General features: G+C 38.8%; 1 protein-coding gene across 2 annotated transcripts in view; it reads right to left on the reverse strand.

Moving 5' to 3' along the window:
- Positions 1-16,066, reverse strand: part of PRKCA (protein kinase C alpha) — a 359,001-nt gene that overhangs the window by 104,696 nt on the left and 238,239 nt on the right. For both annotated transcript variants that reach the window (XM_075903949.1, XM_075903950.1), the window contains exons 4-5: positions 5,510-5,621; positions 3,808-3,936 (exon numbers count right to left, since the gene is read on the reverse strand). In XM_075903949.1, the coding sequence (XP_075760064.1) occupies positions 3,808-3,936; positions 5,510-5,621 (241 nt within the window). The remainder of the gene's footprint in view (positions 1-3,807; positions 3,937-5,509; positions 5,622-16,066) is intronic.

Raw genomic sequence — 16,066 nt, forward strand, 5'->3', positions numbered from 1 at the left:
ATTCTGCTGCATCTGTATCAGCGGCAGCAGTGCGGGGAAGCAGCTAGCTTGCCAAGAGCTAGTTTATAAGCTGGCTCCCAGCCCATACCAGCTCCCGCCTGCAGCCCTGCTCCTAGGGAGCTGGCTGCTACCCCTGCACTGCTGCTTCTATATCAGAGGCAGCAGTGCAGGGGTGGCAACCAACTCCGTAGGAGCAGAGCAGTAGCCTGAGTGTAATCATGAACATTAACTGATAAGTCCAGACTTATCAGTTAACTGTTTACATGGTTATATGTTTACATACTTATTATGCATAGTGAATATTTTTTTCAGATACCTTTATACGACTGTGTAGATAAACTGTTCCTCTTCACTGAAATGTTTATATGCTGAAGTAACAGACAAATCTTTCCAATTTCTGATAAACTCGGTGACAATATATTTTATTGGCCCAGCTTCTATTGATTAAAGAGACAAGTTTCAAGCCATACAGAGGAGCTCTTCTTGCCTCTTTCACCAACAGAATTTGGTCCAGTTACAGACATCTTATCTTTTCTACTAGCCTGGGACCTACATGACCACAATACTGCAAACAAATACTCTTGTGCACATGTGAACTTGGAAGCTCACTGAAGTTCTGTAATAATTAGCTCTCAATACAGTAATGCCTCCTGCCCTACAACAATTGCTATATTTTTTAAGCTTAGAAACTTTTCTTAAAGCTGAGATGCTTGAAAACTACAAAAATTGTATATTGAATGCTCAGGGAACAAGTGACTGAATCTTCTATGTTTCTTCAACATGATGATGCATGTGCAATCAACCAGCAGCATCTGCAGAAGCCACAATCATTTTACCCCTACTTGAAACTTTGAAGAGACATTTATCATGTAAAAAGCTAACAAAGAATCTGATCCTGTTGTACTGGAAACAATGGGAGTTCAGTTTATTGATTTTAAATGCAGCAGAATCAAATTCACAATGCATAAAAAGATGAAAATATTAACAATGTCTCTAGATCATGGTTAATTGATGAGTTGGCAGGATTTTGAAACTGACCTTTTGAAATGTCTTTAAATTTAGGCATCTTACTTTCTAGTCAAAGTACTATGAGAGGTTAAAAGTAATTAATCTAGCACAGATTTCAGCTTCTAGATGGGATTCTTAAACAAATTACACGTTGAATCTCTCTAGGACCTGATGGGTGCGGAACCAGAGAATCTGCTGAATCATGGGAGGTCAATATTGTCTAGCAGCATTACCAACACTTCTACTGCTTACTGGGTGCCTAGCAGACATTTATGGCTAAATAAGAACTAAATAACAGCACAGAACACTTAGAGCCGGGACTGGTGGCTATGAAAACACATTATGGGACTGCCGGAAATTTGACCACATCCAAGGTAAGTGGACATCCAGTTAATCAAAATAATGTTGGACCATGGATGTTGCCAGACCAGAGAGCACCGGACTAGAGAAGCTCAACCTGTGTTATGAAATAAAACTACTTGTTATCACTGCTCCTTGTTCAGTATTTAAGAAGTCCTCAAAATAACTTTAGTTTAAAATCATCCCTATTCAGAAAAGCAATTAAATATGGGCTTAAGTTCCACTGGAGACAATGAAATTGAAGCATGCATTTTAAGTGCTATGTTGACTTATTTTTATAATAAGGCTTTAAAGTTAGGTACAGGATTAAATATCCTTCTGATCAATGGCCTAAATTAATACAGATTTTCAAATTCTTCAGTGTTACAATTTTCAAATCAATTCTTCTAGATGGTACAGTTAAAATTAGATATCCTGCATTACCATTTACGAAATGCCTTGACTAGCAAAAGTAACACTGACTAAATAACAGCACCTTGGACAAGTTTACTCCTCCTACATCAGTGGGGAATCCAGTGGAAAAAGTTAGCTACAATTAGTCATCACATGGGTTCTATTCTGACCTTTTATAGTTCTACATTATCTTTTTCTTATTTTCCTGTCTAGCGTCTGTTAAAAGATTTGAAAGAATATCATCTTAGGTGGTCCGGTACCAAAATGAAGAAGAGATGTAGGTATGTATGTATGTACGGGAAAAATCTTGATTGTCCTGTAAAAGTCTTGAAAATTCAGAAATTGTTATGATAAACAGCCTGACAAGAAATCCTAGAATGTGTTCTTATTCTGAAATATAACGAAAAGTGAAAACTGAAGGCAATATCCTTTATCATTTACAGTATTTTTGATAGACTGCACAGTTTGGCACTCAATGAGGACAAAGGTGAGACAACGACTATGTTCAATACCCACATATGAGGAGAGCAATAACTAATACTTCGCTATAGCCAGGAAACAGAGAAAAATGGAGACATCCTTATAGTCCTCCAGCACTGTGGTGGCCTCAGAACTGAAATTAATTCCCCATCACATCACCACAAAAGAGCAATAAGGAAAGGTCCAGCACTACCTTCTTAAAGCCCAAAGGGTCACAAAGTTCATATTCTGAAGGCCAATTTTTCCATTGCCTGCTTTAACTGTAAATGTTTCTTATATGCTTGCTTTACAGATCCTTTCACTGGAGAGATCCTGATCCTGTTGAAGTCAATGGAAAAATACCTATTGACTTAAAATGGGGCTAAGATTCTATTACTGCTTACCACTGCAGGTACTTCCCAAATAATGTCACATTTAATAAATTCTATAGTTTTCAATGAACGCAGTAAATTTAATTAAATGTCCTGACATCTGTTTTTATTAATGTATGGAACTGTCTGGAAAATGAGGGCACAACAACTTATTTGGTTTTAGATTTATTTTACATATTGGTTCATTATCATGATCTTTATTAGCTATGAGGTACAGGAGAAAAGGGCTCAGGCATACCAGCCCCTTACTGCACATACATTTTAATCAGAACTGCACATAGTATTCCGGACATGAGAACCCAATGAATTTACTTCAAATAGGAACAAATTGTAACATTTGTCACCATGGTGTGAACACTTCAGGATTAATGTACACGGTTAGTCACGCCTAGTTAAATTATAAAAATTAGACAATTTATCTACAGAGCAAAGGATGTGTATGTTGTTTGTTAATGTCTCAGCAACTAAAAACCAAATTCAATTCTCTTATATGTATGAGGAATCTCCACAGAACTTAACAAAAGGAATATATGCCTACTTGACAGCACACTTTAGCCCAAACTTGCAAAACACCATTTTTTAAACCCCTCCATGGTGCATAAATTGAGTATATTCCCAACAATCTGGGGCTGGGGAAAAAAAGCAAACATAGCACTTTACATGTCTAAGAAAATATTTTCAACACAACACACTGCCTTTTCCCCCCAGAATGTCATTTTTTAAAACAATTATGTTTTGCTTGGAAGAGTATTAGAAACCAGATCCAAATTGACTTTGCATGAACTGTAGGAAATAATTTTTTAGATAGTGAAGAAATCTTAACAGTTTTTTGCTTTGTCTTCAGTAACTTTTGGATTTCTAAAAAATCGATTTCACAGTATTTTTAACGTTAATGTCCCTGACTTAATTTAGAGCCACTATTATTTCTTTGAAACTTGTCTATGTCTCTCAAACAAATATGTTTTTAAATAATAACTATATTTCTTAGACTAAAGTACATAATGAATGATATTCTTGACTTACTGATATTAATGGGGTGTTTTGTTATTCTCTTTAATGGACCTAGATTTCATTTACTCCAAATAAAGAGGCATCAAATAATTCCTGCACATGTAACTTGTTGGTTATTACAAAACCCAGGAAAATGCAAATTAAATTCTTCTTTTTACCAATTTCCAAAACATTTTTTTTTTACCTGTGACTTGCAGTTTGTCACCAGTGACTTCAGCTTTCAGAAAAATCCTTCCTCTTTTTTCTGTGTGATCCATTCCACACAGACTTGGGACGTTTATTACACATTGTTTGTGAACATTCATGTCGCAAGCTGTATATCAGGAAAAAAAGGGTTCAGAAAATGACGGCTTGTGTGAAAAATCCATATATTTATGCTAAATGCATAAAGTAAGCATGAATGTCTAATTTATTGTATAACATTTGATTAACTGTAATACTTTAACTGACCAAAATGTAATGTCTCTCTTTATAAATACAATTAAAAACAACAAAATACCAATCTCATCTCCAGTCACCTAAACATATCTTATTAATGGGATGTAAAACAGACAAAACAAAGAGTCCGTGGAATAAAGACTCGATCCAAAATATTAGAATATTTGCTATAAATTACTGTAACCAATACAGAAATTGGCAACTTGCTTATTAAGTAAATACAGAACTGTAAATATTTTTTGCCAATTTCTATACTAGCATGGAGGGAAGAGACACAAAATGAGAGAAAAGGTTGATCATGCAGATGTAATGGAGGAAGAGATGCCAGGATTTGGAAATGTGATCTGGATATGTGATCTAGAGAGAAGGCAGCTAAAAATTATATGAACGTTACCTGGCTTGGTGACAGGTTAAGGGTGATGATCTGCTCAATGACAAAGAAAAGGGGGAGTGGAAGGTTTGGAATGGAAGATACAGAATTCAAATATTAATCATGTTAAATCAGTGATAATAAATCAAGCAAGAAATGTTAGAGACACAAGCTACAGGACTGGAGGGCTAGAGAGATTCCACTCCCCTCCCTCACCACCACAATAAATATTCTGGGAACAGTACAGGAGCTATGAAAAGAAATGAGAAGACAAGAATCTCAGGGGAAGACAAGATTCCGAGGAGATAACAGATCATGTCAATAGCACACAAGAGATCACGGAATATTGGGACAGGCGAGAGGGTGCAATATGTGGCCATGACGTGGTCACTATTGACTTCGACACTGAGTGGACCAGGAGGCAGCCATTTTGGAAGGGATGGGGGATGATGCTGGAGAAGAGGACATCAAGGCAATGGTTATAGGAAGTGCATTTGAGGAGTCTGGGGAAGTGGGGCAATAGCAAAGAATGGCCAGACCAAAGCATGGCAGCATTCTGACAGTACAATTAATATCTATGCTTTTTAAACCATTTTCTATTTTTGGCACCCCTTTACACACCATGATGACTTTGGCTCTTGGCATACAAATTCCATTATGGGTGTTGTAGGGGTGACTATGAAATATGGACCCTTTGCTAGAAATGAGGCTGCACGAATATCTCCACAATGGATTCATCTCTCCCACCCCAAGTAGAATGATCTTCAGGGCTGTGATGTCAAATACACTGCAGATGCATCAGATTTGATAGATTTCTTTTTCCCTCTCCCCAGTAACCAAAATGGTTTGCATTAGCATACTTTTAGAGAATTTTTCCCACTGGAAAAGAGTTGGCTGATTTTTATTGTTGTACTAAGAGCCTTCAATAATGAAATATTCATTATAAAATATATGGTACTGTAATTAACTGTAATTGAAACAAAATTTTTCCAGACCAAGGAAAGAGGAAGGTTGGTGCCTAATGGTTTCACTGATTATATAAAAGGCCATTTTAATAACATTAGAAAAACTTACTTACTGTCACATTTCATCCCTTGATGTAGAAGTCCATATAGCAATGATCCACAATGGTCGCAGAATGTTGGGCTTCCATATGTGTGGATCTTAAACTTGTGTTTGCTTCTGGGATCCTAAACAGGAAGCAGAAATAGGTTCTCACGTAAAATGCCTAATAAAATGGCAAACCAGAGCTTCACATAGAAGAAAGCCACACCATATGTACTGCTATAAATTATTGTAACTGATGAAGGAATTGGCAGCTTACTTATTGATTAAATAAATTCACAAACTATGTGAGAGTTCACTGACCCTAGATTTGGTACAGCTATCAATCTGCACTTAAAACACATGTTAACAGCAGCAGGACTGCATACTAAACAGAATTTAATCTTTGATGAATGTGACATATACCAGATATGTTTATTCACAGATTGTGACTAATTATACTTAATAACCATTACTAGTTCTAAATAAAGATGTATTGTATTTGCAGGAGAAACATGTTTTGAAAGTTTGTTATGATGCTCAGGTGATTTAATCTGAACACAGAAAAAAAAATTACTGTAAAATCAGGATCTCAAAGATAATGTTGAAGTATTGCAAATTTGAGATTTGTATTATTATAAAGGAAAATGAGGTTATTTTAATTTGCAATGTGCTAAATATTTCACTCAGTCTGCTATTCCTGACTAATTTCCAGCTAAGAAATCAATAATGAGCAGGGATGCAAATTCCTGTTTAAAAAGTTAACTAATTAAACATTGTTAAACTGGTTAATCGGGATCCCATGGGCAGAGGGATTGTGTGGCGGGGTAGCCCCGCCCCTCCCGGAAACCGCCGGGACGCCGCGATCGCGGGGGGAGGGCTCACCCCCCGGAGTGGCGCAGATAGCCGCCCGTTGTCCCCGAGCGGGGGGGCCGGCGCACCGGCCGGGTGACGTGCCGGGGCTAGCAGGCAGCGCTGAGAGGGGGCAGGGGCGAGCAGACGTGGCGTTGACGTCACGGGGAGGCCGGCCCGGGGAGGGGCCGGAGGCCGACGAGGGGGGTGACGTCATCTGCCTGCGACGGGCGGGCAGTTTAAAAGGTCGCAGCGCGCCAGCCATTAGGGGGGACGCCGAGGAGACGCACCCCCCCCCCAAGAACCGGTGAGCGGACGCCAGTATTGGAGGCCCTGGGCAGGATCGGAGGAGAAGCCCAGGTGAGCCTATTGGACCTGGGGGAAGAAGTGGCCCAGGGCAGGGACGCGGACCCTGAGAGCGGGGGAGTTTAGGGTTCTCGACCCCCCTCGCTAGGTGGGGAATCTTTCCCTGACCTTAGGGCCCTGGGTCGGGGTCCGGAGCGAGGGCGGGCCCGGACCCCCTTCCCCCAACCGCTGAGCCGATCCGAACGGAACCGAGCGAAGCTAGTCGCATTAGGTCACTAACGACAGTGACAACTGAGGGGGGCAGACGTAAGCCTCTCCGCACGGGGTGAACCCCTACAGATTGCCAAACAGGCTGGGCTCAGGCCGTCATGCCACAGATGGGGTGCTACTTCAGGCCAGTTGGGCTGCTGGTTAATGGTTCCCTAGTAAGCATGCTGGTAAAGCTGATACTTACGGGGTAACTGGTTAACCAGTTAACTCTTTATATCCCTAATAGTGAGTAGACATCTTAATGCCACTGGCCTCTCAGAAAAGATTTCTTGTTTAGGATTAGTGAAATGGAATACACAGAGATCATTTATTTCAAACTAATACAGTACTATAATTCCAGATAGATTTACAAATGCTAAGAGCCCACAATTTCAGTGGGAATTGTGCGTACTGAGAACTGATAATTAGATCCAATAAATCACATGATATATAAATAAAATTACTGAATGATTGTATTTCTGTAATATCTTTAGGGTCAGGCCCCTAAAGTATAAATATACGTATAACTCTTTAAATGCACATGTTGTATTAATTATGTATTTATACACACACACACACACTCACAAAAACATTACACAAAAGTCATACCACCAAATGCAATATAGAAAATATTGTACTACTATGTCATCACTTTCTGATAATCGCCCAAGACCAAATTCATCCGTGGTGATTCATCACAGACTCAGATATATAAAGGTTTAGCAAGCACAATTTCCCTCCTCTATAAATATAGCTAAGAGTGTGGCTGTACTGTGATCTTTGTTGAATGACATACAGAGTCTTTTTTATTTGAAAGTGGATCAGCTGAAAATAACTATGATTCTCAATCTGAAATTAACTGCATCACTCTTGTTTCTGCCCATTGTCTGACTAACTCCTTGGAGAAAGGGATTATGCAAATCCCGCTCCTTCCAGCATCATTAAAACATTCATGAATACTTAACTGTCATGCAACCACACCTTTAACAGAGCAAATAGCTACACTCAGTAAATGCCATCGTCAACAGGTAGGTGTAGTTGACTAGGCTACTGCGAAGTGGGGAGAGCTCAAGCTCTAGAGTAGGTGGCACTCAACTGGAGACAACAGGTAGCTCCTCCTCCCCCTTGCAGGCTATTAGGCTAGTGAGTAGGCTGTATGACTGGCCCTCCATCTGAGTGGGCCTCAGGACTGTTTTAACCAAAGTGGTCTCCCAATATAGGACAGTTTTGCTAACTGCACTTGTGTAAGGCTGCCCCCAACTTGCGACTTGATCGGATCCGGAGATTGCGTCGCAAGTCGAGGACGTTGTAACTCGAGACCGCATTTACAACCGGCATCATACGCTGTCATAAATCCGGGGCTGAGGACGTAAGTCGGGGTATTTTAAGCCCCTTCTGCACTTAGGGAAAAGGCTGTAAGTGCAGGGGGTCTTAACTCGGGCCATTGCAAAACGAGGGCCTCCTGCACCTACAAATTGCCAGGTGTGCCAACTGAACCATAGCAGTGCTTTTGATTAGATGCAGAGAGAGTACACAGCTCTCACAGACACTGTTATGTGCAATCCGCACAAACGTGCGCTTGTTTTACACGTGTGTCACTTCAGTAATACTGTTAATCCTGTGCTTGGGGAATGGTAAACAAATTGTCACGTGGGCCACACACTGAACACCAATGGACTGCAAGTGTGCTCACTGCTACTGTGACACCTATTGTCTAAAGAATCAAAGAACTGGAAGGGACTTCGAGTGGTCATCGAGCTCAGTCCCCTGCCCTCATGGCAGGACCCAGTACTGTCCAGACCATCCCTGATAGATGTCTATCTAACCTGCTCTTAAATATCTCCAGAGATGGAGCTTCTACAACCTCCCTAGGCAATTTATTCAAGTGTTTAACCACTGGACAGTTAGGAAGTTTTTCCCTAATGTCCAGCCTAAACCTCCCTTTGTTTGAGCCCGTTGCTTCTTGTACTATCCTCAGAGACCAAGGAGAACAATTTTTCTCCCTCCTCCTTGTGATACCCTTTTAGATACTTGAAAATTACTATCATGTCCCCTTCTCGGTCTTCTCCTTTCCAAACTCAACAAGCTCAACTCTTTCAGTTTTCCTTCATAGGTCATGTTCTCTAAACCTTTAATCATTTTTATTGCTTTTTCTCTGGACCTTCTCCAGTTTCTCCACATCTTTCTTGAAATGTGGTGCCCACACTGGACACAATACTCCAACTGAGCCTAATCAGTGCAGAGTAGAGCAGCAGATTGACTTCTTGTGTGTTGTTCACAACACTCCTGTTGATGCAGCCCAGAATCATGTCTGATTTTTTTGCAACGGCATCAAACTGTAGGCTCATATTCAGCTTGTGGTTCACTATGACCCCTAGATTCCTTTCTGCAGTACTCCTTCCTAGACAGGTGCTTCCCATTCTGTATGTGTGAAGCTGATTGTTCCTTCCTAAGTGGAGCACTTTTCATTTGTCCTTATTAAACTTCATCCTATTTACCTCAGACCATTTCTCTAGTTTGTTCAGACCTCAGACCATTTCCCCAGTTTGTCTATGTGGGAGAAAGATGTGTTGACTGGTCACCAGCTCCAGGGATTTACCCTGGAGCATGAATCCATATGCAGCCTCTCAGGGGTCTGTTCTAGGAGCCCCACACAGCCCTAGGACTGAAAATCTGGTGAGACAGATGGTGTGGATGTGGCCAACTGCCTGTTTGCGGAACAAGAAGGAATTTTTTCCTCCCATGGCACCAGATGGTCAAGGCCTAGGGAACTTTTCCATCTTCCTCACAGCAACTTCAAGGTGGTTAATTCGGAATATGCTGAGGTACTTGACTTTCTTTCATCACAACTTATGGCTAGTTTCCAGTGTAGTTAAAAGGATACAGTGAATGGTTCCGAGAGACAAAAAGACCTGGGATTATACTGATGGGCCACCGGCTTGTGAGAGAAGGAAGAACTTCTGGGTTGAAGTCAGAACTTGAGGGCCTGGCAGGTCCCAATCCCAATCCTTCTGCATCCTCTGTCTCTCTGAGAGAGAGAACGTTCACGCAGGCATGTACGTGTGTGCAGACTCTAAGCAAGACTCCTGAGAGGCAGGAACCAGCAACATCCACACTGCCATTACTTAAATGCCTGCGTGCAGGTGATGAGTGGAAAACACCACTCCCTAATCACTGTGACCTGCTGCTTAAAAATCATCGGTGTCTCTATCTGACATCACTTCTGTGTCTGGATCCATTACCTCTGTCACCATTTGCATGATATATCTTGTAGAAAAATATTTCTTCTGTGTACATTTTAAATTAATACTGATGGTCATGTTATTTTACACTTAGAGTATTATCATACAGACAGGAAAAAGTAACATGGCCACTTAAACCAAGCTGTTAGTAAAAGTTGTTGCAACTTTTCAGATAATACTTGATACATATGAAGACTAAAACACATGCACCATGATTTCAAGATTAAATATATTAGATTGCTTGGTGTGTGTTTCTCATCTTTTCATTTCATATTTCAGGCTGTGCTGTACAATATTTATTTTGTGAACACTTTCAGTTTAGATTGAGCTACACTCAAAATTCTCCAGAGAACATCTGTTTGTTATTTATTAAAGATATAGCCAATGGGATTTTGTGCTATGGGGTCATGAGAATGTGACTTTTCAAATAGGTTATCTGACGAATAGACTCACACAGTCTCTCTGAAGGAAAAGGATTGCATAATAATATCTAACTATTTAAAATAAAGTTCCATTCCTAACTCTTCACTCTGTTTTTAAGTAGGAAGGCATAGAAATAAATGCCATCTTATAATCATATATAAAATTATTTTGCTACCCATTATTGCTGTTGCTAAGGTCAATAAATCTGTTGCTAAGACTGATACTGGAGAGGCACTTTTTAAAAATCTTGTGTTAAACATCTGTCACAAATGACATTTATGATTGGCAGATTATAAAACCAAGTATAAGGAAAAAGCAAATATAGGAAATTATTGTAGTGAGTTCTGAATCAATAACCTACTGTACCTATAATAGTACACTAAAACTATAAAACAAATATTGTCAAATAGTTGTTGCAGGATGGAAATAGTTGTACAATATAGTTTATCTGTAGATGTATGTTGCCTCTGACTAGTACATATAATCAACTATTAAATATTTACAATTATCCTTATACTTACTGTCTGATGTTGATTCTTAAAATCTGGTTGATAAATTATTTGCTGAATTTAACTTAGTTTGCAACCATGGAAGTCATATGTTATTTGACTGAACAGTTTCATATTATATAGTTAATGCCATTATTTTATCCAATTTCACTGTATTATTACAGTGGCTGAATATGCGGTAAGCACTCCTGATTTAAATATAAATGATAAAATATAAATACAACAGTTCATTATATACATGCTGTAACCATATTTTTACTTTTTTTATTTGTTAAATGACTATTCCAATATTTGGGCAGAACAGGATTATTCTACAGATCTACAGTGGCTGCCTTAGTTATCAGATAACTAGAAAGCTCGTTTACCCATATAGGACACCTTTTATCCACTTTTAAACTCATGGATGCATAATCAAAGTGTGACACTAGAGATTACGAGATAGTTCCATTACACTGGATAGCTCTTATCCTGAAACACTTATGTATGTAATTAATATGACTATCATGAGTATTCCCACTGAAAACAATCATTAAGGTTTTGTAAAATCATTTACAGGATAAGGGCCTAAACCATGTAGCCTAATAATAGTGACCAGTGTTAGGAAAGGCTAAACCACTTTTATCATAAAACAGCATAAAAATGAGTCATCCATGGGATTACTACTTGTTTAATCTCACCTAATGTCAATGAGTAAAACATAAAGGCCATTAGTAGGCAAACTTGGGGTCAAGTTCTGTCCTCAGCTATCTCCAGGAAATAACTACTGACAAACACAATAATGTCTATGCATGAGGCAGAAATTGTTTCTCATTTCTCACCAGTAAAATGCTACAGAAAATAAATCAACTAGGATATAAAATTATATGACTAACACTGGCTTTCACAAATTCTTATAAGGCACTCCATTACTTAAGCATATATAATTTAAAGCATCATTCAATTTTTTACATTTCATTTAATAGTAGTTTTCTGCCCAACTTAAGAAAATGCCTGTGGTGCTATATTTAAAATAACACATACAGTATAAATTACATCTTTTGAGCAGCAAAACATTGTTCTGGCCATTTTATTCTATATTTTCACACCTACAAGAAAAGACTCCTTGTTGGCGGAGTACGAATGCAGAGAAATAAATATCAAGCTCCTGCTGAAATGGAAACTCTCCTAATATGAAATCCATTAAAAAAATTCTAGTTACTTGATTGAGGGCAAACACAAAAACCTCAGGAACTTTTAAGGCTAGAAAACGGCAGGAGGCATTTTCCATCACTCTAACACTCTCCCTTTTTATAATCCTATGTTTCTTATTTGGCAAAATGTCACAAAAGATTCATGTTACCATGGTAAAACATATTTCCCATTCTGGGCTAGCATTTGGATTTCTAGCTCACTAGATCTTCAGGGAATGCTGCTATATTTGTGCGTCTAATCTTCTACTACACTGCAGGACTTCAAACTATCTGTGCCGTAGCCTTGTGGCAGCTTAAAATATAAAATGGTACAACACATTTATAAAGCCATGAGTTCAAAGCAAATGCATTACCCACACTACTGCCTAAGAGAAGGTCTGGTTACATTCACTAAATGAGGAAAAGGGGTATGCACATGTGTGTGAACAGAAGCAACTCAGATAAAATCATTCAGAAGGCAGAGCCTTTTATGATGATCTCTTCCACATATTCTAAAATAGTAATTGAGAATTCATGTGTGAGCACTTCAGTCATTACTCAGCTTTCTAATTGCATGTGTATAGCAAATAAAATGTGAAATAAATAACCTTTGAAAATAGATTCCACGGTCTGACAATGTAGCAAACTTGAAAATGCATAAAAAGGGTACAATCTATTTCACTTAAGGTATCATATTAGATATAGACCACTGTTTTTTGTCATGTTACAACAGTATCATTTTTCTATGACTGAATGGGGCTTGGACATTTTCCTTAAGGCACTGAATAGAAGCATCTTTCCTATTAAATATTCACCTGTTGTCTTTAACAATGTGGATGCTGCACTTCCCAATAATATCTGGGCTCCCATATGTCAACTCTTGTCATATCCAGAAGTAAAGAGGTCACTGGATTTTGTTCTAATCTTACATCCTGTTGTATTTTAAGGGGGAATCCATTGTCTGGTAGTAAATGGCACTGTGCTTATTGTTTAATGGCAGCAGTAGTATCCGGTATTTGGTCATAGAAAATTTCCTCCTGAAAATAATCATCTTTCAATGAGCTCTAGATTTGTAGTGGGCAACCTGCAGCCCGCTGGGGTTTTATATGTGGCCCACAAGACATTTCGTTTACAGTCGCCAACACACAGGGTTTACCAGCGAATGCTGGTTTTCGTTCACATAGTTTTTCTCCCTACTGGTAACACAAAAAGTGACACACACTTAAAGGAAGGGCATGGGAAGCATGGTGTATGCTGGTTACTCACAACATTGTGAGAATGCACTCCCTCTGCATCCAATCAATGCGCTGCTACGGTTCATGGGGCACGCCTTGCAAATTCTAGTAATATAAGCACAGCTTACTACCCTCTCCTGGGAGACTGTCTTGGTTACGACAATCCTGCAGCCCACTGAGATGAAGGAGGTTCACTCATGCAGCCTGCTTACTAAGCTAGGTTGGCCATTGCTGCTCCAGATTGTGCCTGTCAATCCGTCTATTAAAAAAAATGTGGTTTAGTGCCAGAAGGAAGTGAAAAACCACAAAGGAATCCTCAAGCAATGGAAAAGCTGATTAAAAATTCCCTCACACTAAATCCTAGGAACTCCTCTTAATACTAAATATGTAGGAGCTGCCAGTTTGCGTATCCTATGAAGTGAATATTATTTATCAAAAGCTGCTCATTTAACTCCCTTAGAACATGATCCTGTGAGTGCTTACAGGTCTGGATCTGTAATAAAAGGGATCCCATTTTGGGCCTATTTTGAAATCCTCTTTCAATAACACACTCAGATAAATCAAGCCCAGAATCAGATTTCTGGGCATGAATTTTGAACATGTTTTAGATAGAAAGTGATACAGATGTCCTGACATGCAAAAGACTTGCAATTTTAAAAAACCTTAAAGAAAAACAGGAAAAACAGCTGGTAGATCTGCTGAGATGTATCATATCAGATTTCACTTAAGCACTCAAAGCTGTTACATATGATCAAGTGTTTAGTGTTGAGCCTCCATATTGCTCAAAACTCTGTATCATACTTCCAGCAACAAAGTTGACACTGTTTCAAGAGCAGAAGAACATTTTAGTAGGACTGGCTTGTTACTGAGGAAATCAGAACACTCATCAACTCATGTCTTTATGCACTAACAGCTGTATTATACGAAAAGAAGTTAAAATATATTGTTAACAGAAAAGGTATGGATAAAACAAGAAGATTACCACTAAAATGCTTAACATCCAATGCTTACTTTCGTTATTTCATGTATCTGAAGTTTTGTTCTCCAAACAGAATTATTGATCAGAAGGATATTTATATATAGTGATAGTCACACTCTTGACATGGTGATTCTTCTCATGTTCCCCATTAAATTGAAAGTGCATACAATGTGGGATTATGTACATATATTAAGGAAAATATGACCCTTGCCAATGCTCTTCTAGTAAACTGTTAGGATTCTACGCCCACTAGCCATTACAGCAAATTATCAAGTGGCTGAAGCAAAAGATTGGTAGCTCTTACTCCTAGATTCTATTCCTGTCTCCACCCAACTCTTTACTTAAATTTTGTACTTATCTCTCTTCTTACCCATATGTAATGTGGGTTTGGTATTTTTAATTAATTTGATACGTAAAGCATAATGAAAACTAAAAATAAATAAAAATTAGGGATGTTTGTCTGTTTATAATATTTTAAGGGTTATGAATCCCATAATTTTTAGAAAGCAGAAACAAGAATACATTTTTACTTACTTAGAAACATACGAATGCTGTAATTTTCTTACCCTGTTAACGTTTAGCTCAAAGTTAACCTTTAATAATTTCTCACCGGAAGCACCTTTGGCTATAATATTTTAGTAGCAAACATGACCCAATCAGGGAAAACATGACAAACTAATTTTCAAGCAATGGCTTCTATTTGGAAGATTATTGAATTTTGCACTAACCTTGGCAGAGATTAATCAAAAATACTCTACATGGAAAATTAACTCCTCTTTTCAAAGAGACAGTAGAAAGGCATTGGGAAAACTGTATTAATCCTGATAGCATTAAGCAGTGCTAAGTGAAAGGTGTAATATTGCAGGCTGAAATGAAGTAAATCCTCTGCTACCTGCTCACACCTGTCTTCGAATATCAAAACATATTTTCACCATGATGAAGAATGAGTGTAACCGGATTTAATTTAAATAAACTGGAAAGAAAAGCTCTTGCAATATGTGATGTACATTATTTTGCCCTCTCAAAAGAACCTATTCCTTACACATATTTGTGCATTTTACTGCTGGTACTGAGAGACAGACAGGCATAAAATCAACCAGGATCATATCAGTATGTCTGTGATGAGATTTTCAAATCCTGACTGGCCATACATTTTATGAATGGGAAGTGGCACGTACCAGGACAATGCTTCCCACAGCTTCCATTGGAGGGGCATGGCCAACGGGAGCTGCAAATCGCTAGGACCTGCAGCCAAGCATGTAAACAGCAGCAGGGACCCACCTGGCACTAACCCTGGCAGACAGAATCTGGCCCACAGGCCGATATTTGCTTACCCCCAACTTACATACACCCAATAGCAACCTGCAATGTAAAAACACAGGAGAGAGTTGAGAGCAGAGATTTATGCAGAATAAGCCCTTGAAAAATTACATATAATTTACATAAAGAAAATAGGTCAAGGATATTGCTCTCTGAGCTGCCTATGCACCTTGATACCATGAAAAAAAATCAATCTGTTGGCAGCTGTCGAAGAGAAAAAGTATCTTGTGTAACTAATAGGTGTGTGAAATTGACAGAATCAACAAGGGATATGGAATGGTTCTCTCTGCATATATACCTCCTGCCT

Source organism: Pelodiscus sinensis, chromosome 20 (assembly GCF_049634645.1).
Source record: "Pelodiscus sinensis isolate JC-2024 chromosome 20, ASM4963464v1, whole genome shotgun sequence".
NCBI lineage: Eukaryota > Metazoa > Chordata > Testudines > Trionychidae > Pelodiscus > Pelodiscus sinensis.